General features: G+C 42.0%; 1 protein-coding gene across 2 annotated transcripts in view; it reads left to right on the top strand.

Moving 5' to 3' along the window:
- Positions 1-1,606: 1,606 nt before the first annotated feature.
- The window catches only part of POPDC1 (popeye domain cAMP effector 1), a 38,763-nt gene continuing 16,953 nt past the window's right edge, over positions 1,607-23,416 (top strand). Inside the window, exons 1-8 of one of the 2 annotated variants that reach the window (XM_072965694.1) lie at positions 1,607-1,849; positions 5,705-5,941; positions 8,232-8,356; positions 11,168-11,355; positions 12,101-12,209; positions 18,493-18,660; positions 19,606-19,747; positions 20,801-21,754. In XM_072965694.1, coding sequence (XP_072821795.1) covers positions 1,657-1,849; positions 5,705-5,941; positions 8,232-8,356; positions 11,168-11,355; positions 12,101-12,209; positions 18,493-18,660; positions 19,606-19,747; positions 20,801-20,805 — 1,167 coding nt within the window. In that variant the 5' untranslated portion in view covers positions 1,607-1,656 and the 3' untranslated portion in view covers positions 20,806-21,754. Of the gene's footprint in view, positions 1,850-5,704; positions 5,942-8,231; positions 8,357-11,167; positions 11,356-12,100; positions 12,210-18,492; positions 18,661-19,605; positions 19,748-20,800; positions 21,755-23,416 lie in introns of those variants that run through there. The other variant, XM_031680189.2, reaches the window with a different exon arrangement.

Genomic DNA, 23,416 nt, shown 5'->3' with positions numbered 1-23,416 from the left:
GGGCTGGGCCTTTGGGCCAGAGTTTGCTGTCCTTTGTTCTATATAATTAGTAGACATTATTATGTTCTGAACATCTTTCTATAAATTATTTTTAATGGCTGCTTAGAACAAGATTGTTTGGATGTCCTACAATTTACTTAGTCCCCTATGGTTAAAATTCAGGTTATTTCCAGTGTTCATTATTTTCAGCCACTCTCCAATGAATATCCATGCAAAATCTTTGTGCATATTTCTTATTAAACCTACTTCTTAAAATGTATGTAGTGGTAGCTACCAAAATGTACAGTAGAACATCTAAAAAGAAACAGCCTCTGAAGAAGTAGCGTTGAAAATGAATCTTGTAAAGTTATAGCAAATTTCAAACATGTTAGAGAAGGAGCTCTATAAATACACATGCATATACATATAACTATGTACCACATACCATTCTAAGCCTTTTATGTGTATTTTAAATCATTTAGTCCTCAAAACAATCCTTTGAGGAACGGATGCAATCATCATCAACCCCAAGGTACAAACGAGGAAACTGAGGCACAGAAAAGCTAAGTAACTTCCCCAGAGTCACACAGCTAGCTGGTAGGAGAGGCAGGATTCAAACCTGGTCTGTGCAGCACTATGGACCATGTTCTTGAAGACCATGTTGCATTACTTGTCCACCAGAGAGACCTGGCAAGTGTGCTCTCCCAGGCACTCACTTTACAATGTACCTGTGGTCTTAGGTCATGTTTGGCACACATGAACGACCTCATACTCTAATAATCGGCACAAATTCTACCTCGCAATGGGACACTTCAGGTGGAAACTGTTAATGTTCATCTAACCTTCCTCTTTTGTCCTCCAACTCCTCCCCCACACCGACTCTTCCTTAATTTGCCCTGCATTTCTTACCCAAAAGAGTCGTCCTCTATACAGCAATAATTGATCGCAGCGTACTTTCGTATCTTGTTTTTCAATTTATGGTCCCAAGTCTGCCAAATTCACGTGGCAAATTCAGGTGGCGCTCCGCCTACAGTTCAGGGCCCGGCACCGTGACAGGAAAGCAAATTTCGGATAAGTACCTTCCTTCTTTCGAAACAAAATAGTGCTTGTGTCGAAGGTCTCTCCGCGTGGCTCCCGCGTGGCCCCCGCAGCAGCAGGGCTGGCTTGCTCCGGCCCTTCGCCGGGTCCCCGAGGGCGCTGCCTGTCGTCCGTGTGGACCAAACCGCCAGCCTCCGCCGCCAGGTTCAGACGCCGAGTTGCGCGCTCTCCCCGCCTTTCCCGCTCGTGCTGAGAGGCGGGCAACTGTCCCACAAAGGAGTTACGCGAGTGGGTCGTTGGACTTTGTGGGGAAACGGAGATTCTGGTTCTCTTTTCTTACCCTGCTTCCTCTCCCTGCTGGGACCCTACCGTTCAAGTTATCCCAAAGGGCACGCAGGCCCCAAGACGTTGCCCGCCTCCCACTCCTGCCCAAACAAGGGCAGAACCGCTAAGTAGAGAGGAAACGAGGAAAGAAAGCAGCGGGTGTTTCAAACGCATCACCTTTGTGCAGACGCCGCCGCAGAGTTGGAGGAACCGGGCGGGGAGTCCGGGCGGAGGCTCCGGACTCCGCCCGCCGGGGGGCGCCGGGGCGCCGGGCGCGTGCGCGGTGCGGCCCCAGCCCCGGCCGCCGCCGCCACGATGCCTATTTTAGTCAAAGCCGCCGGGGGCGCGGAGACCCGGCATCTGCCGAGCAGCCTCCGGACCCGCCGATCCGCCGAGGCTTTCGTGTCCGGCGCCCGTCGAGCCGCCGCGTCCGTGTCCGCCGCGCCCCGCCGCTGCCGCCCCAAACTTTGGCCAGTGCCACCCAGGCTCCGCGCCAGGGACCAGCCAGGTAAGGAGCGGGAGGCGCAGTTGTCCCCAGCTCCCCCGAAGCTCCCGACTGTTTTGCAGCCTCGCGCTCCCGGGGCTAAATTGGGAAGCGAAAGTTGGATTCCTGCTCCTCTGGGAGCAACTTTGCCCGCCCCGGCGGCGGCTGCCTCTTCTCCGCGCCCTGGCCGCGGGAACCCTGTTCTCTCCTTGCGGGCCAAGCATTGTCCTTGGAAGCCGCCCTTCACCCAGGGTCTGGGCGTCGCGGTCACCGACCCTCAGATGTCGGCTGCCGCCACTCGGGTCAGGCAGCGCCAGCGTCCTCGGACGCTCGGGCCCCCGCGGGTACAGGTTCCCGCGCTCTGCCGCCCGCAAGCCCTTGGTGAGCTCGGCCTCTCCCTCCCCGCGAGGCTCCCAAGGCTCCCAGGGCTCCCAGCCCGCGAACACATTACGGCACCTCCTCGCCCTCTGTAGGGCCGCCGGGTCCCACGCGGAGTCAGCGCTCAGCCGGGAGCACAGGGTCGCCCGCCCAGGCCTGGCGCTGGGAATGCGAGGTGGGTCGGTGTGCCCACTGCACACCCCTCGTGGCCCGAGAGCTTCGGGTCAAGGAGAACAGTTGACACTGACCCTCTGTCTTTAGGAGCGAGGTGAGCAGGGCGGCTGGGGAGCGCAGGTGGCTGGGGAACCCGTGATCTCCCCCACGCCCTCGTTACTGAGGCTTTGGGAAGCGGGTTTTTGACCAGACAATTCTCAGAAAGTGCTCGCTGGCTTTGAAGCAAGAGTAAGTGCCAAAAGACTGAGCAGCGTCATGCCCTTTGCCATTCCGAAGATATCGCGAAGGTTCAGTAAGAATTACAGAATGATTTGAGCAAGTCTTCTAGCAAGACTTTTGCTCACGACTGTTATCTTTTTCATTTTTGTAATTTGATGAAGGGCTAAGGTTAGTTTCACGATTTAGCTATTTCGCCCCGCACATGCCTATTTGAAAACCAACAGAAAAACAGGACTTCACTAGCACAGGGAATTTAAGAAATTAGACTCGGAGGAACTAATAGAAAAAAAAATTCTCTTGCTTTAGTCAAAATTAACCTAAACTTTACGAATTTACCAGCCTAACCTTCCTCATTAGACTCATTCATTCTCTGTATAAGGAGAGTTCAGTGTTTGCCACATAAATCCATTAAGTAGTGGTCAAAGAAAGCTGAAAACGGGAAGATCCGATCAGTATTGACAGTAGGTCACTGGCGTTTCAAAATAGACATATAGATAAGTATACCTCGATATATAATAGACATATAGATAAACATACAAGTAAAATGAATTACATGTAATATATAATGTTAATTACTATGCACAAGAAAATTAAATATGTGGACCCTTTTTAAATAAAGTGTGGTGCATCACAGTATGTTTTAGGATTATCTTACCTTTTAAAAATTCATATTATAGGTTTCCCTGGTTCTTGGATTAGATCACAGTTTTCCTATCATTTCTCTTGATCAGAAATTGATACTTTTAGTGCCACTTGGAGAACTTTTAAAAGCCTGAAATTGAATTATAGCAGATCAGTTGTCAGTACAGGTGTAATCAGGTGTATGTGAAGGGGAATATGTATTAGTTAACTGATTATATAAATATATGTTGGAGCCACAGGCTGTTAAAACTTGAGCGAGTTTTCTAGCCCAGGTTGGCTAGAAGCCAACCCAAGACACAGAAGTGACTTTGCCTGGCGTCTATGACTCCCTGGGGCTTGTGCCATAGAACTGGACTTTCTCAACCTCAGGAAGGCTCGGCACCCTCCTGTCTTTACTACTGTCTTTGGGGAGACTGAAAAGTAATTTCTAAAAGTGTTTTCATCATTTTTGTGTACTTTCCATATGGCTTTCACGTCTGCCTCTGGCATTCTCTTACAGAGGCTAGGTCTTGGGTAGACCTAGATGAGTATGACAGTGTCCCTACCTCATAGAGAGCGTAGGGCAATGGGAGTGAAAGCATGTTCTAAGGTGGGGTAGAAATGGTAGTTATTATTAGCTTCCATAATGCTAATGCATAAGCTGATGTTGACATAGTGAGTGATAGAGGACACTTATCATTCTCCCTCCTGAAGAAATTATGAGATTAATCCTGGTTTGGTCCTTGAAAACAAACTTTGTATAACTTGAGTTATTAAAATAATGATGCCTCCCCATCCCAATAAACTTACATGTTTATTGATTCAAACATTTGGGAAGTAGAGAATTAAGAGGTGCAAACTATTATGTATAAAATAAATAAGCTACAAGGATATATTGGATAACACAGGGAATATAGACAGTATTTTATAATAAATATAAATGGAGTATAACCTTTAAAAATTGTGACTCATTGTGTATACATGTAACTTACGTAGAATACATCAACTATAGTTCAGTTTTTAAAAATTTGCAAAGTAGTTGGGTTTTTATGATTTCTCTCCTTTTTGCAGCAAAACAGTACCTAACTAAGCTATTTCTCATATGTATGAACTACTTTAGAATTATGGGAAGAAATCTTTAATTGATTTGATTTTTTTCACTCACAGCTTATAAATTTGGGTGTGTATGTATTCTTGTCATCTTAAGAGATGTGGAATTCTTTCATATTCGTCTGTTAACATCCTTTCAAAATGCCCAACCTGATACCAATTTATTCTGCCACCTAAAACCTTTACTTTAGTGTGATGGAAAAAAATGGAAAAGTATGGCTTATTGTGTGACCTTATTTGGAAAGAAATGTATATTTCTAAATTAAATTTAAAGGTATTTTGAGTCCCCATTTGGAATTCTTTCCCTGAAACAGAAAATTAACATATTCTGTAAATCTCCATTTTTTTTTTAAAATCAGGGGCCAATTTGTGTAATTAATCATAGAAAGAGTTAATAAGTACCAGAGACAGATGATAGGCCGTAGTCAGGAAATAGTGCCCCTGCGTGTTAAGGTTATGTAAATATGTGTAAAGTGTATATTCTTTGAAATGTATTTGCTACAGATTCTAATATTAAACAGAAATGTATACTCGTGGCTCCTCTTCCATATAAGTACTTTGCAATTTGTGAGATGCCACCAACTAGAATTTTTATGGGAAACAAAATAAATCTTTAGACAGTAAAAGGAATAAATGTTAAATCTCTGTATATATAAATGATTACAGTACTGTATTTATTATGTGCATATATGATAATGTAGGATTACATATGTATGATATAATAATTTAACAACAGTATAAAGTTAGAGCCTTTGAGGGGGTGCTTAGCACGCACCAGTTCCTGGGTTCAATCCCCAGTACCTCCAAAAAAAAAATTAGAGACTTCCCAATATTCTAAGCCTTTAAATAGTAAATAATAGGGTGCTAAATGTTTTAAAGTATTAAAAAATCAGTTTTCCTTATTATTTTTCCTGTGTTTGGAATCAGTGTCACTAGTAGGAATATGTTGGAAAGCTATACTAAGTAACTTTGTAATTGCTGTGGTTTATGAACAGTGGTGATTGCCTTTTAGAATGGCTAATTGCCTCATTCCTCTCTCCCCCACCGAGTATGTTTAGATACAAACATATAGATATATAGAGATGCATACATATACATCCGGGAATAGGTGTACACTACCTATGCTAAGTATTTTATGGATTTAATTTCATCATAAAGTCAAATGAAGTATGATCATCATTTAACAGATAAGGAAATGGCTACATTACTAGGTGACAGAGCCAGGATTTATACCTGGGTCTGTCCAATTCATCAGCACCAGAGAAGTCTATTCACCAACATTTGATTCACAGAAATAATTTTAGTCTAATACCTATAGGGGTAATAAAATACAGCTGTCATTTTTGTGATTGTCCTTTTGTTTATTTGTTTTTACAGGGGTTTTCAAGATGAATTATACCGAGCCCAGTCCATTGGCAGAATCACCTGCAATAGGTTTTACACCTGAGTTAGAAAGTATCATACCTGTGCCTTCCAATGGGACTTCTTGTGAAAACTGGAGAGAGATACATCATCTAGTTTTTCATATAGCAAATATTTTTTTTGCAGTTGGGTTGGTTATTCCAACTACTCTTCACCTTCATATGATACTTCTTAGGGGGATGTTAACTATAGGTAAGAAACCTATGTGGAATTGTACGTAACTTTTCTGTAACTGGCATCAGATGGGCTTTGTCCTGGGGGCTTCAGAGTATTCCTTGTCCAGTCGATAGGATACCAAAAATAAAAAAGTCTTCATTAGCAAACCATCAGTATATGAAACAACTTAGAACAAGCGCTTTCACCCTTAGGAGCTTTAGATAAATTACGTCTGTGTTCATATGTTGTTCAGATTTTCCAGATATCAGAAAATCCATTCGCATGTAAGAGTGTGAACTTTGAGCTGAATTGTGCTAGTCTAGCCCTGGTTTTAGTGCTTGCTAACTATGTGACTGCGGCAGTAAACTTCCTATACTTCAGTTTCCCCATGTGTCCAATAAGAGTAAAAATAATACCACCTCCTGACATTGTGAGAATTAAATGAGTGTGTGAGTGTGTGAGTGTGTGTGTGTGTGTGTGTGTGTGAGTGTGTGTGTGTGTGTGTGTGTGTGTGTGTGTGTGTGTGAGATATTTGACTTATAATAGCGCCTGGCACACAGTAATTACTTTGTAGTTTTAAAGTATCATTATTTGAATAGGAGTTTACTTGCTGTGGCCAGTACAGCAACACTGGAAACAAAAACAATTACCCAGACACAATAGTTCAAGTACAGTTTGGGCGGGGGAGGGCCCCGTTAACCCTGATGAAGCAAGGTAAATTAGTTCACATTAAAATACAAAAACAATTGAATTTGCTTTTTTATCTAGTGATTCTTGATAAATTCTTGTCTATGTGTGATAATTCATTTATTCAGGTGCATTTTTGAGCACCAGTAATATGTCAGATAGAGATTGAAGAACGCAGCCTCCATCCTTGAGAAATAGACTCTTGGGGGCTGGAGAGAGATAGATGGGTGGTCGCATTTGACATATCAGATGCTGTGATGCATGTGTGCGCCCAGTGCCAGGGAGAAATCGACAGGGTGACGGCCTCAGCAGAAGGCAGACCAGGGTCCCTCTGAGGAGAGGACAGTTAAGCTGGCTTTTGGAAGACGAGCAAGATTTCTCTGAGTGTAAGTGTATGTGGTATCCAAAGGAGAGGGAGATTCAACATGTTGAGGGAGAATGAAGAATAGCTCATTGTGCCTGGAATATATGAAAAAGGACAAGAAATGGTCAATGAAGATGCTGAAAGGGTAGCTAGAAGGTAGCTTGTAGGACTTCTGTGGCTGTCACCTCTGAGTAAGGTAGCGATTGCAGCAGGAGGATGAAAAAATAAAACCACATTCTCTTAGAAAAAAAAAGGGCTAATTATGAATTTTAGGACTGGGTTTCAGAGGTAGAACAGATGGGAAATCATCTAGTCCAACACATTATAAATGAAGAAACTGAGGCCTGGAGAAATTAGATGACTCGTGCAAAATTAAGACCAGGAAAAAGTGGCCAAACCAGAATTATAATTCAGGTCCTCCAGCTTCCTGGCCAGTCCTTCCTCTGTGTTATCCTGCCTCCTTAAAGTAATGGTATTTTAAATGTCTTCAATATTTTCTATGTAATATGATCTAAAGAACATTTAAAACTTTCATTTTGGGCTATTATTCAGGTGCCCCCAAACATTCTGATGAAAGGAAAAAATTGCAAATGCATAACTTTTTAAAATGGGAGGTTAGTTTTTATGTGCATATGTGTCATTGATACATTTGTATTGATAATTGATATTGATAAATGTCATCAAAGTTATAAAGTTCATTCCCTTGGCTACCTGCCAGGTAATCCACTCTAAGCAAACAGTCACAAAAACAGATACATTTTTACATATAAAGCTGTTTTTGCTACTTATCAAAAATTATAGCCAAAATATTTCATCTGTCCACCATTAGGGAGATAGTAAAATGAATTATGCTTTAATCAATTACAATCACTAAAAACTGTAGAGTTTTAGTGAAATGGGAAATCATTGCAATAAGTTGAAGAGTGGGTTTTAAATTGTGTATCCATTAGGTTTGCCACCAGGTAAGAATGCATAAAGACTGAGGAAGTGTTAAATATCAATAATGGTTTCCTTCAAGTCATAGAATTATGGGGCTTTTTTCCCCTCTAAAAACATTTTTTATACTTTACAAGTTTTTTGCAGCAAAGCATGATTTTGTTTTATTTGTTTGTTTTGGTAACCAGACAAAAACTACAATGTAACTTAATGTGATGGTTGGCTTAGGTGTTTCTAAGATGTGTTTGGCTTATTTTTTACACAGAAGAAAACAAATTTATTAAGCTATGTGCTGCAGCCACTCTAGACATCTAACATGTGCACTTCATTATTCAACAGGATGTACCCTTTATATCGTCTGGGCCACTCTCTACCGATGTGCCTTGGATATCATGATCTGGAACTCTGTGTTCCTGGGGATCAACATTTTGCATCTTTCGTATCTTTTGTACAAGAAAAGACCGGTAATTACTAACAGTTAATCAATAAGGAAGAAATGTTTAAACTAACAAGCTTCTAAGTTACTTTGTTCAGACTTGAGAATGAGCATGGAACATCTTTGGTCCCTTTCATACAATTTTGCTGAAGATTAGGCTTTCTGGGGATATATCCCTGAAAGTGAAAGATTTGAATACCATGATATTTGTTCTACAAACAGCTTTTTAAATGTTATTAATCATTAGGGCAATTTAGACATAAGAAAACATGGCAGTATTCTCTCTTTTTAGTCATTTAACTTTATTATTTCTTTTGTCTATTGATATTCAAATGTCACTGGGAAAATCTTTGCCCAGTTATAAAAGTAAATACTCATAGGCAACTTCCATGAACATGGTAATAATTTACAAATAGCTCACAGTATTTTTGAGGGAGGGTAGGTGATTAGGTTTGTTTATTTATTTATTTATGTGTTTTAGTGGAGGCACTGGGGATTGAACCCAATACTTTATGCATGCTAAGCCTGCACTATACCACTGAGCTCTACCCTCCTCAGCTCACAGCAGTTTTTTCATGTTATTTTTTTAAATGTAATGGCTATTTTTTTCTTATGCCCAAAATACTTATTTAAGGAAATCACCATTTTTGGTGAGTCATTATCAAAACACGAGTGTTTAAATTTTCTTTTCTGCTCCAGTTTATCTTGCTGTGTTTCCTTGGTCATACCAAGAACAAACAGGTATAAATAGAAGAGGGAAATAGAATGGCTCCTGGAAATCACACCATACATGTTTACTGACTTCTCAAGCACACACAAATATTTGGTAAAGTAAAAGATCTAATGCTTGCTCTAATCTTATCTTCAAGGCCAGTCATGCACATCGAAAACTATTACAAAACAGGCAACTTACAAGAAATTACAATTTCAGTATAGAGATGATATATGTAATAGGCATTCCACTAGTTTGTAACCTCCTCAAACATTGTAACCCAGTCTGTTCTGCTTACTGTGTTAGTCAGTTTTCACTAGGTTATGCTGTGTAATAAACAATCTGAAAATCTCAGTGTCATGTAACAGCAACAGGTTTTTTTTCCCTCACTCACCTAGTAGATGGACTATGGCAGCTGTGTGGCAGCTGTGATTCTATTCCATGTGTCTTCTGCATTTCAGTCTCTGCTGAAGCAGCAGGATCTATTTGGACATGCATTCTCATGGCAGAGACTAAAATACAAGAGAACAAAAGAGAAACATCCAATTGCTCTTAAAACTCCTGCTCAGAAGGGGCATGTCAATTCTGTTCCCATTTCATTGGCCAAAGCAAATGACGTGAACAACCAAGCCTGATAATGTGGGAGTAGGATGGAGCAAGGGGACTTACGATCCTCTTACAGAGGGTGGGAGCAGCAAATAGCCGGGAATAACATCATCTACCACACCTACTGTTGTATTCCCTGTTCCCATCAGCCGTGATTGGCACTTAATAGCTGCTCAGAAAAACATTTGATGAATGGATGCTTTCAAAGAGAAGAATCAAGACGGCTTCATGAAGGAATTGGGACTTGAGCAAAGACTTGTAGGATGAGCAGACTATGAATATGAGTCAACAAATTTTTAAGTTCATCTGCTCATTGCCGTTTGGCTACTATGCACGCTGGAAGTGGGACATATTTGTGACTAAGTTATTTTAAACACACATTACTAGAGCTCTGGAGTGGAAAAGGTAGATGATGATGATAATAATAATAATGATTTCAGCTTCTGAATATCAGAGCTTACTAGAACCTCAATTTCTGAACATAAGGTTCAGAAGTTGCTGATGTGATGTTAGCACCAAGTAAATCGCTTAGTGTCTGTTCTTTTGTTTCTTCTTGGACTATAAACTTACTTTTTTGAAAAACGTAAGTACTATTTCTTCATTAAAGGAGATAGCAGGACAAGTGAGAGCACTGGAAAGGCTGCAGTGACATCCGAGCAGCCCCCTAGGCTTCTGGGTCTGTAAGCTTCACGATGTGGCTGCTATAGATTTCACTGAGATGGAGGATCATTTGAACCCCAAAGTTCATTCACCTGCAGGACAGATTTCCTGGACTAATGCTGGGCCTAAAGACGGGGCATGACCGGGACCCTGGATAGTCTGACAACAGAGGAGATTGAGCCGTTTTGCTTTCTCTTTTTTTAATAGCCAGCTTCACTTGCCATTGGGTTATCAACTGTACTGAAATCGTAGCTCAGGATGAAACTGCTATGTTGAAACCCTATTACACGCTTCACTTTGCTTCAGAATAAATAAATGAGAAGCAGCAATTGTGGCTGTGGATGTTTGTTTTCCTATATTAGTGCATTAGATCACAGCTATCTAGAGATAAAATACTTAGTGTATGAATTTGCATGAATTTGTTTCCAAGTTGATTCCTATTTTATGTGCTTATTTTCTTGCTATGTTTCAAAATTAATGTAACTTCCTTCCAGGAAACAAAGGCGTTCTAAAAATGACCAGGTTTTGTGTTCTTTATAGAAAATGCTAAGATGGGGAAGGTGAATGTTGTGACAACATTCAGAGCCTCCACAGTTGCTCGATAGCGCATAGGAAGAGGTGTAATCAATGGTGCCCGTCGTCACCATATGCTCTGAGTTCCGTTTAACTGCAAAAGTGCCCTTTTAGCATCTAAACCTATCTCATCACTTGCTCTCTGTACAAGATTCCATCGACCAAGATCCAGCAGGGCAATGGCATTTACTGCAGAGTTGTTTATTCTCAAAACCACATTCAGCCCACAGAAGCCCGCGTTTCGGCGTTGCTGCATTAGTGTATCATCTGGTCCTTGCTGCATTTCAGGTAAAGATTGAAAAGGAACTCAAAGGCATCTACCAGCGATTGTTTGAACCACTCCATGTGCCTCCAGATTTATTCAGAAGATTAACCGGACAGTTTTGCATGATCCAAACGTTGAAAAAGGGCCAGGCCTACGCTGCAGAGGATAAAACCTCAGTTGACGACCGTCTGAGTATTCTCCTGAAGGGAAAGTAAGTGCTCTAAACTGAAATGCCTTCTTTGCCTTGAATCTTCTCGTGGCCTCTGGGTAGGAAATGAATGGAAGGGACCATTGCCAACCAGTGGCAGAAGTGGTCACAGAGTTTGTTGTTGGCGAATGTTCTTGGACAGCTGCATTTTAGAACCGTATAGAGCAACGTGGTAAAGTTACGTAGAATTTACTGTTCTGAATCTTGTTGATGTCAAAATTTTTGTTTGTGAATAGTTTTCACCTTTTTGGGAAGTTTTATTTGAACTTAATGAGTCGGAATTGAAGTAGGTTTAAATTAGGCATTAACATTTAAGAAGCTTATGTGTGTTTCAGAGGTGACTTGCTTCTTTTTTTGAATATCACAAAAATACAATGTCTAGGAATACCAGGCTCCAGGAGGGAGAGCTAGTGTATGCTATCCTGGCACAACATTGACAGCACCCCTTTCCCTCTCAAAAATGTCCCAGGTTGAGTCATAAATTACATGATCACTCCAGCTATAACAGCAATGATAACCACTGGAAGGCATGTGTCTGCTTCAAGATGGACACTTTTTTTTCCCTTGGTGGTGGTGAAATTTATTATGAACTAAGTACTTGTGCCTCAGGAAGTGCTGTTTAATTGTGTCAGTCATTGGTGGGGTCTTTAAAATGTTACAAAATACAAACCCGTAAGATTATGGCAATTTTAAGGCCTGTCTTATTGTAAAGTATTATGTGTTTAATAATACCAATTTCTGTTATCAGAATGAAGGTCTCCTATCGAGGACATTTTCTGCATAACATTTACCCCTGTGCCTTTATAGATTCTCCTGAATTTAGATCAACCCAGATGCACAAAGGTGAAAAATTCCAGGTATGTTTTAGCAGGATTTTTAAGAAGTTTGAAACTAGTTAATGTCTCATTCAAAATCCAAAGGATGTGGAAGGAAAAGTGGTCATGATTTATTAAAAAAAGGTATTACCATATGGTATATATAGTATGATCCCATGTTTGTAAAACTTAAAATGGTGCATTTATGTGCACCAGACGAGCCCTAGGAAGACATATCCTAATTTAGCCATAGTGTTAACACCATCATTTCTGGGTTGTGAGTTTGATTGCTTCTTTTTCCTTCCTTTTTGCTTATTTCAGTTTTTATAATTTTTCCATAGAGAACATCTAATGCTTTTGTTATGAGAAAAAAAGGGAAATGTCAGGAATGGATAATAAGGGTTCTTTTTTTTTCCTACTATATACATTGTTTATTGAATATGTCCATCAAAGCATGAGAAAATTGGGATTTCTAGAGGCCACCTACTGTGACCCAGCTGGGCGGGGTCCTCCACTTCTCCTACAGGTGAGCTGGGGAGAAGGAGCCAGAAGGAAGGAGCCAGATCCAATGCAAATCTGCCTGTGTGGACCCTCCAGGTTCCAAGTGAGGCAGCTTTGGTAGACTCACTTATTAAATGTTGTAGCTTTATAGTTGATTCTTCAGGATTTTCTTCATAATGACCATGTCATATGCAAAAAGAGACAGTTTTACTTTTTCCTTTTAAATCTGTAGGACTTTATTTCTCTTTCTTGCCTTTTTGCACTGGCTAGAACGTCCGGGACAATGTTGAGTAGAAGTCATGAGCATAGACATCCTGTGCTAGACCTGAATAATCAGGGTTCTTAACACATGTCATTGGTTACCTTTATTGTGGAAAACCAGAAAACTGACTTTGCTCTAGAGAACTTATTTTCTCAATCTTTATGAAAAAAAAAATCATCACCGTGCTCTTGTATATTTAATGAACATGTGTGAGGACAAAGAATGAAGCTGTTCATGGTTACAGTAATTTGAACGTGACTGCTTGGTGTGATTCTTTTTGTATCAAAAAAAATGCTCCATTAGAATGTGACGCTTTGTTCTGATTCTTCCTGGAAGTGTCCGGCTCACCTATTTTATTCCCCTCTTATTGTTAGGAAAGTAACCAAGAAAATGGGTGAGCATTTCCTTTAGTCTCAGCCTCTAGGTAAGCAGCAGTAAGGAAATAGCCTGAGAACAGCGTTTCTTATGAGCAGGAGGGTAAATCTATTTAGATAGGAAATGGAATAGAAAGAAAGGGATGTTATCACCTGAGGAAAGAAAAACCCGTGTTTCTGGATAACTAAATCTTATTTTTACATCTCTCTTTGAGATGCCACACAATCTGGGATGCCACATGGAGATCAAAGGGCACATGTGCAGACTTTAGTTAAGTTTATTTACATTGGTTTCAGGCCTGCCCTGCTCCCACCCTGCCTGAGGACCTGGCCTGAGTAACCACACAACTTGTTAAATTTGTGCGTTTTGCTAGAAGGTCTTGTGTAAATTTCCTCCCTGGCTGCAGTGCTGCTCCCAAGCTGGCTGAGCTTAGGATACAGGAGGAGGAAGCAGATGCTGCATCCTGGCTTCTCTGACTTACACTGTCCCTTGCATTTTAAAGAATCAGCTACGCTCTGAGATTTGTGTTCTTATGGTATCTTCCATCACCACCGTCTACAAACCAGCACACTTCTTTTCTCTCTCCTTCTTTCCTCTGACCTCCTTACAATTTCTTCTTCCAAAGCCCAACATTTATCTGCTGCATCCATTTTCCTGTTTATAGTAGCAAGTGGTTTTATGCAATAACTCAAGTTTCTTATAATCCTGAAGAGACTGAGATTTGGGGAAAGGGTGGGAAAGGAACCTCCTTTGTTTCCAGAAGCAAGTAGCCCCTGGGATATAATAGGTACTATCTTTTCCACCAGACTTGAAATTATACTTATAATTAAATTAACAGAAAAAGGAATTTCTACCAGTGGTCACAATTCTCTTTCTTCTTGGGGACTGGTGATTGGGATTTGATGCTGAAAAATGCTTCTCATGATTGATTGTTCCTCATGTTTCTAAAAACATGACCAGACTCGAGGTACCATAGCTAGGTGAAGGATATTTATTCAGTCTTTCCAAATGCCAGTCAGCTTTTTCCTGCATGGAGTCTGGTGTGGCATTTCCTGATTGGTCAGTGGATAAAAACTACTCCAGAATCATCAAATCTGTGCCCTGTACAGTTGGAGCAGACTCTGTCAGAGTAAGCCCTCGGGAGAGATTCTGTTTTGATTGTTTACCAAATGTTCCTATTGGCAGCTGATCAAGAGTAAAAATAGCTGCCGCACATCTGTGTAGGAGTATAATGCCTCTTCCTGAAGCAAGTTCCCAAATGAAAAATGCCACGTGCCCCCAGGACCAACTTTTCACGGTCTGTGCCTGTGGCAGAGGACACTTGAAATTGTCAACGGCCGGACTTCTCTACCTGGACGCCGTTTTACCTGCTAATCTCATGTCCCCCTAACTCTGAACAGTTACACGTGTTCCGACAAGGAGCTGCTTCCTTGGTATTTTTCTTTCTCTAAATTCACTCTTTGGTTGAGGTGCTAATATTCTACAATAGGGTGAAAGGAGGAAAGAAAGCAAGTGGACTGAATGACTTGTCGCTTGAGGTTGCACAGTAAATGTTGTGCAGGTTTATGCGGTAATGTTAACGACCCGCAGAGTGACGGAGCTGAGACAACGACTGCGGCCTTCCAGCTGCTCCCTGGGTGTTGTTTTTTACTTACAGACCCAAGCTGCTGCTTAAACTGTTGGGAGGATCGTGAGTGTCATTCCTACAAAAGGTAGAAGCAGCCTTCCTTGTTCGGTCCCTTCTTCCTTGTGCAGTTGTTTCATATCAAGTGAGCTTTGCTGTTTCCATTTTTCTCTTGGATTCTATCTCCCGCTGGTGCCCTCTCAGGGTCGACAGCACATCTTGTACTATGGAAAATCAAACCTTTATTGACCTTAAGGGAAGAAGAACATCTCGGAGGCAGATGTCCGAGCTCTGTGAAATAAAGGAACACTACGTTTTAACTGGCCTTTAAATAAGACCTTAGCTTAGTGTGAAGTAAATCTTTTGGTTAAGTTGCAAAGCAATGCATTCTGCCAGTCTTGACTGCTGTATGTCAGTAACGGTTAGTTGAATAGACCACTTCCGGGACATTTTCATGTTCCTGGCATGTGAAGTGTTGTGCAGTCCCCGAAGGAAATACTAAATTCTCCCCTGAGGACAGCCAACCAGTCACATTGCCAGAGCACCATTTCCTACTCTAGCACGTTCAGCCATTCCTCCGACCCCCTTCTTCTCGTGTGAGGCCTTTCCCTCCTGTGACGCCGTGGGCGAGGTGTGGGACTGATCCGGCGCCGGAGGTGAGCACGGCAAACCCGCTTCCAAACGCTCAGTCTGATTCTCTACCTGAAAGAAATTCTCTTGTGTCTTCCATTATCAAGTTTGCTATCATTTCTTCTGTGGAATTCTTCACAAGAGCTCAAGCCTGGCACTGCTGAGGTACCCTAATAACCTAAGAAGTGAATATATTTTATGGGAGCTTATATTCTTATCCTGGGGGAGGGTATAGCTCAGTGGTAGAGTGTATTTGCTTAGCGCGTGCACGAGGTCCTGGGTTCAATCCCCAGTACCTTCATCAAAAAACATAAACAAACAAACAAATAAATAAATAATAAATAAAACCTAATTACCTCCCTCCTCCAAAAAAAAAATAATTAAATTTTTAAAAATTCCTATATTGCTTAATAAAAATTCCTCATTAAAAATGTTTCACTTGACTGTTGAGATAGGAAATCATTAAAACTATTTGGCAGAAATGAGACATTAGCTATCAAGGAAAATGACCTCCGTCAATATGCTGACTACTGGCTTCCAACTAAACAGCTCCTCCCACAGACTTGTAAGACTCCTACAGATTGTCGGTATAGCTTATTATTTGAATATGTTATTACATTTAAATTTAAGAGTAATTCTAACAGGTTTAACATAGTTTTCAACCATCAAGAAAAAATGGTTGCTAAGCCAATTACAGTATCATATTAAAAGTACCACTGCCTCAGTGGAAACCTGAGCTTATGGAAATGGTTGAAGAAAAGCGGAACGCAGGTACATCACCCAGTACAATTACTTTTTCTTTTCCTGGATAATCTCCAACTCCTCTTTTAACTTCTCCTCCTACTGTGCATGGATTGCGTCTTCCGAAAGCAAGGATGGCATCTTTGCAGAATGAAGGGACCTCAACTCTCCTAACCATTTCTTCAACACTTGGGTGCTGGCTGGGCCACCATGAGTACCCAGTGTCCCGTCTCTCTGATTCCTCCCACACAGTATTATTGCACTGCCTTGTGTTCACTTACCTGTCTCCCGCTGCTTCTGGGTCTCCTCAGGACTGGCTTAGTTGTCTCGTGACCAACTTCTCTTCTTATGAATCTTTTTTCTTTTTTTGGTCACATGTCTGCTTATCAGCTCCCTCCATTGGACTTGTAGGCTGCATGACCTTGTGTTCAGCTGTCCTCGATGGTGAGCCCACCTTGTGGTCACTTCACCAAATTGCCTTCTGTGCGACTGTCTTGAGATTACAGGACACGTGGCGTAGCGTCTGGCCTGGTAGGAAAATATGTCTGGGCAGGAAGCCAGAAGGGCTTGCTCCGCCATCAGTTAAGTGTGTCCGTGAATAGATTTTTGGTGCTTCTCCTTTGGCGTCTGGAAAATGAGGAAGAATGTTACCTGTCTTACCTTAAAGGCAATTTTAAGGCTCCGCTTACATGATAGATGTAAAAGCACCTTAAATGTTTAAAATGTTAAATTAAAAAAAATGTTAAAATCCCTACAAAAAGTGAGTGGTATTCTGTGTGTCTGCCACTCCCTAGTCATCCCCGTTCTGTATTTGTCATTGCCACCTGAGACTGTCACATCTTTTTATTTATTATCAGCTTGCTCCCCTAGAATGTAGGTGTCGCAGGAGCAGGATCTAGTCTTTCTTGTTCACCATGGTAACCTCAGGGCCTTGAACAGTGTCTGGTATAAAGTGCAAGGGTAGCAATGTATGCTGAAAGAATAAATGACATTTAGTGTTTTATGGAGTCAGAGAGCTGCAGATGCATTTCCTAAATCCCAGTGTGTTGGGTTTGGGGGATTCCCACTTTTAATATAATAAATAAGTGCAGTTTTACTTTTCTAGGAACATTGACCCACCTGTTGTAGCCAAGCCCTCTACTTAACTAAGGTCAGATTTCAGTTACTGACGTTAGGAGAGAAGCTAGGTCTTCTGTCTCCTCTCTTAGCAGCCATCAGTACCCCTTGTCATGTGAAATATGTTTACGTTTTTTGACTAACAAAGAGGAAAGAGCTTCTTTGGAAATATTTGCTCTGAGGCCCAGATGTGACTTCATCTCAGTTTGAAAAACCTTTATTTATCTCCCACTTGGACAGGCACTGGGTTTAATGCTGAGGGTGTAAAAATGGGTTTTGCCTGCTACAGTATTTGTGTTGATTTGTGCATTCCCTCAGACAGTAAATCTGCACTGAGCACCACTCGGTGTTGGAAGCCAGGGGTTGAGGTATGAAAAGGCACAGCCCCGGCCTTCAGGGTGCTCGGGAGAGACAGTGGACAACAGATGAGCTGGGTCCAGTGACTGGAGTGCCGCGGGCGCTGAGGGAAGGGCCCGCGTGGGAGGACAGCGTGCTGACGCTGAGCGTTCAGGGAGGCTGTGGCCCCTCGCTCTGCAGACGGGACTTATTTAAGGACTACCTGAGCCATCACAGTGCTCTCCCACGTTCCTCTGTGGCGATACTGAAGAAGAGGGTACAGTTTCCCAGTCCTGAGCTGACCGGGGGTTCTCTGCATGTGTCCCCAGGGGGCTACCCTGGGCTACCATGATAGGACACACTCAGGAAATACCTGTGACGGAAGGACCCAGAGAAGGACCCTCAGTAGGCATATTCATCAGTAACAGTAGTGCATCCAGCTGTAGAGGTGCTGCTGACACGGTGGCCTCTCTTCAATCACCAGCCCTCACAAAACAGACCAACCACAAGACTTAGAGAGTTTGCTTTCATTTAGTCTGTGGATTGCTTGGTCTAAACATAATGTCACACAGACCTATAGAAGCGTGTGTGCATGGATCTTACTTTAACTAAATAAGACAAATCGTTGCTATAATCATATCCACTAAATTCTTCTACTCTTCCTTTCCCCCAAGTTACTGACATCACAATTCATAAACATAGATACACTGTTTTTCTCTCTCTGTTTATTTCTTTGGCAGGTCACCATTATTGCAGATGATAACTGCAGATTTTTATGCTGGTCGAGAGAAAGATTAACTTACTTTCTGGAATCAGAACCTTTCCTGTATGAAATATTTAGGTATCTGATAGGAAAAGACATTACAAATAAGCTCTACTCATTGAATGATCCGACCCTAAATGATAAAGTAAGTGTTTTTCTGAGTGTTTATTTTGTTAAGTAAATGTGTATAATGTGGTATACTGCATACCCTCTACGCAATACATATTTTCCTGAATCTTCATGAATTAGTCATGCATTAAGTGAGGTGGGGATGCTTATAATTAAAGACCCTTCAGGGAATCATTTCTCAAGAGCGAGGACATACCATGTAGTTATTGTATTTGCCATGACCTAGTGGGGCATCTAGGAATGTCAGGGACCTCCATTTGTGGTGATGAGGTGCTAAACTCTTCATAAAGAGTCTTGCAAGCAATCTAAGGAAGGTGACAAGAAAGTGGGAGGGACTGGGGGGTGGCGTAGGAGGCTGGGGAAGGCGGGGCAGTGGGGAGGTTGCAGACACAAATGCTGACAAACCCCAGCCAGCCAGAGGTTGGCACTTTTACCCTGTGTCTTCCAGTCTTGCACATCCTCCCGGTCAGGTCCCCTCCCAAAAAGCCCCTAAGTGACAAGAGAGGTATGGGATAGAAGCCTGCGGCAATTCAATTAGGAATTTCAGCACTGTATAAATCATCAACAATTTGCAACTTGATCCTCATTTCCCTGCATTTGCTTGGAAGGAAATTAAAATGATTACAGAAGAGAACTTGCAAAACAGTTTCCGTGCTAAGTAAGTACTATTCTCCAGGGATGATAAGTACTAGTGTGTGTGCTCTTAAAGGCATCTTGTCTAGGCTGTTATCAAATTAAGTTGGTGCTTACTACTTTTCAAATTAATAAATAGGCTATCAAGTATATTAACTTTTCATAATGTATTTATAGTAATAACTTACGATAAAATTATAGATAACATTTATTGGGTATTTACTATATACCAATAGTCTTCTATTTCAAGGAAAAGTAAATGTCACTTACAGGGAATATGTGATCTAAGTCCCACAGAGCTCAGAAATCTGAAAACTTTGCTTTATAGACCATCAAAAAGTTGGACCACCAGCTCAGCCTTTGCACGCAGCTCTCCATGCTGGAAATGAGGAACAGCATAGTCAGCTCCAGTGACAGCGAAGACGGCTTACACCAGTTTCTTCGGAGCACCTCCAGCATGTCCTCTCTTCGTAAGTTATCCCCGCGCTGATAGTACTCTGGGATTTGATGAATGTTGCTAGAAAAGGACACATGACAGCTTTGATCAGAAAAGTAACTTTTCAAGTAGTGACTGGCCCCCGAAAGGTAATAATACAAACAATAAAACGTTTCCTAGCTTTTTTCCCATATCGTGGACCAGGTAAAATCCAACCCTAGAGCTCTTATTTCCATCTCAGAAATTGCCCACCTGTTTTGCTTCAACACTGGTTCCCTGGAATAGTGTGCAAGGATCCAGATGGTTTGCTGGGTATCCAGCTTCGTTGTTTTCGTAATTTTAGTAAAAGCCTAGGCCCAGCACTGTGTTTAAAGTGGTACCAAACAACAGCTGGAGGTTTCATTGCTGGCTGGTTATCTCAGTGTGAGCACCAGGAGTTAACAAGTAATCAGGTAGTAGAATTTTCCTGAACATCAAAGAGGCCACTCAACACCCCTGGGACTCACCTCACTTACATACCCACCAGGAGGCAAGTTTTCTTCTAAGATTCTTCTATAGTTTAGATTGTTTTAAAACATTTTAAATAACACTAGTTTTAAATAACACTAATGACATGGATGTTGAAGACTGATAAGTAAAATGAGGGAAGTGAAATTATTCCAAATACTAAATGCTTGGGATTAATGCTTAAAGTTATTTTAAGAATTATTCCAAGAATGATCATGTGAGAACATTGAATGAATTCATGGGAAATAGCAAAAATGGAGACAAATTCTCCCACTGCACTAACTAAAAGTTACTCATCTTTACAGTTGTATGTTAATCCAAAGTGACCTTTAAGAAAATCCAGACACACAGTCAACAATCCTAAATGTTTCTGTAAATGATCTTGTAATTTTGGATGCTTTAGATAAACCGGTTTAAGGATTTTCAGTCTGCATTGTCAGGAGACGCTGGAATTGACAAGGCCGGGGAGTTGGTGTAAGCTTCCAAAGCAAAGTCTAGGCATAGAAATGTGCTGTGGACCTAACGGAGACTTCAGGCACAACACAAATGAGAAACTGGAAGTGGCTATGTTTTATTCCAGAGTAACTTTGTGAAAGTACAACTGAGGCTGACCAAACTCTGAACCTGCTAGCATGTCAAATGTATCCCCTGCTTGGTGGAAATAGTTTGGTTGTCGGTAAGCATTTTCAGAGGGACCCATCTTAGTTACATGTACAGTGATTGCTAGGAAAGGCCAGCTGGAACAGAATCATAGTTAAATATTGTATGTGAATTATTTTCCCCGTATAATAGCTTATTTTTGTAGTTACTTATTTTTATTTCAGTCCTACTGTCTTGCTTAGGAAGCCCCGAGAACAAGCAGAATATAGTACAGCCATTCGTTCTCTTAAAACCATTTTGTTTTTCTGCAGTATTTTATTGTGTAATCTAAATCTTTGGTGGGGGGGTAAAATAACATTAAAAAAACCAAAAACCTTCTCTACAGTATGCTGTTTAAATAGAACTAAAACATGTTTTCAAAACTAACGTTTGTTGGGGGAGGGTATAGCTCAGTGGTAGAGTGCGTGCTTGGTATGGGTTCAGTCCCCAGTACCTCCATTAAATAAATAAATAAACCTAATTATCTCCCCCCACCTAAAAAAAAGGGGGGGGGAATTAACGTGTGTGCTGTACTTGCCTCCAGAGATCTGTATCTGCAGGTGTTCCGTGGATGCGTCACATACTTTGTGCATAGAGACCTCTAATAATATGCTCAAATAATCATAAGCTGTGTGCCTTGGAGCAAGTCATGTGGCCTTTCTCATCTGACATGAGCCGTCATGTCTCAGCACAGGCCTGGATCTGGTTGCAACTCCTGGTCTGTTTCTTTCCCTCTTCCTTATAATGAATCGTGAATTAATCCAAAAGGCTGTTCCCAGCATGGATAATTGAAGCTTCCATGTCTGTAAAGAAGTGTGCAGCCCTGGAGGGCAGGGTCACAGCTTTATGTCTCAGTTCCCTTGTCCAGTTGTACTTGGCTGAACTAAAAATGTGTACAAGCTGCTTGCGTTGTTTGTTTAATTATTTTAGCCTCAGGTTTTTCACACAAGATCTTACATACTGATGCCACATATATGTGCATACTTTTGAGTGTTAGTGTGTGTGTGTGTGTGTGTGTGTGTGCGCGCGCGTGCGTGCGTGAGAACTACACAGCAAATCCACGTTCATACCTGCTTCCTTCAGACCAGGCCTCATTCTTGGCTTCACTCCCGCAGTTTAATGAAAAATATTAGTATTGGAGCACAACATGGATACTAAATATGAATTATTTAATTCACTCTACCACGTGAAATTCATTAAAAACTGGCTAGCTCCTGTTTCTCTCACCAAGATTTTATCCCGGAACTACTGAAGGCTGTTTTTGTTTTTCTTCTGCCAGGGCCATCAATGTGCCATCGACTTTTCCATATTACAAATTAAGTTCCTTGTAAAACAGAACACAAAACCAGTCTCTTAGGACTGTTAGGCCGAAATAACAGAATTCATCACCCTCAGAGCATGTGTGGTTGGCCTCAGTCAGTGTTGGGTCCCTACGACAGGCGCCGAGGCTCTTGTTAGTCTGGACTGTTGACATGCACGTGTGGCAGTGTGGCAGCTGCGCTCTGCAACAGCGTCAGCTTGGCAAATGCTAGTGGCGAGACGGGAACCAGCATAATATTGAGGTGCTCTCTATACATGATCACATTTAATCTTCACTGTAACATTGCACGGAGAGGTACCTTACTTTTGCTGGATGCAGCACTAACCCAATCTCTGGCTATGATGACGAAGAGGCTGCCTTCTTCCTCCCTCCCATGCACACTGGGTGCTGCTCCAGGCCACGTCTTCCTCCCCCTGGGACACCGAAGGAGCAGCCACTGTTTAGGTCACAGCCACTTGTAGCAGAGGGAAGACAGTGGTGGCAGAGTCACCCCATGGCTCTTAAAGCTCCTGTTTCGAGGTGGCGCATGCCCCTTCCACTCGTGTTCCCTGGCCCAGAGAAGTCACTTGGCCAGAACCACCATTGGTGGGTGGATCTTTAATCTCCCTGCACAGGGGAGATGCAGGAAGGGGCCTGGGGAGGGAGGGAAAGCAGGTACGTTGTCAATAGCACAGTCTCTACCGTGGTGGGTGTCATTCCACGCTACAGGGAGGAAATTGGGGAAATGAGATGCTTACCATTCCAGCTCCACAGGGGGAGGTGCTGGGAGACAGACCTCCATGTCCTGTCTGATTCCTCAGTCCATACTTTTAGACCATATTGCCTCTGTGGTTTAAAAGGAGGAAAAAAACCACATGAAACATTTGATGGGTCACTTTCACACCCCTTTCTTACACTTGAACCTGACGACCCTGCCAGCCACACGCGGTAGCTGTCACTCACTGCTTTGCAGTGAAGCCCACTGCATTCAGTGAGAAGGTGGTGTTTGCCCAAAGTCACTTCTCCCCCCTCCAGCCCACTTCCTTCAGGAAACCTCCCATGCTCTGATACCTTCACTAGGACCAAGCAGTGCTGCAGATAAGTTTTCTCAGACCAGGTAACTTCCATTTCAAAGAAAATTTTGGCCTTATTCTTTGTACGGGGGTTCTACATAGGGACATGTGAAAATATCAGTTAGCTTTTGGTTGCCTTTCACTTTGCCTCATGTGTACTTATACAATTACAAGCAGTGCTGCT

The sequence above is a fragment of the Vicugna pacos genome, chromosome 8, assembly GCF_048564905.1.
Source record: "Vicugna pacos chromosome 8, VicPac4, whole genome shotgun sequence".
In the NCBI taxonomy this organism is placed as follows: Eukaryota; Metazoa; Chordata; class Mammalia; order Artiodactyla; family Camelidae; genus Vicugna; species Vicugna pacos.
The sequence above is the reverse complement of the archived record's forward strand: the minus strand, read 5'-3'. Positions and strand labels throughout refer to the sequence as shown.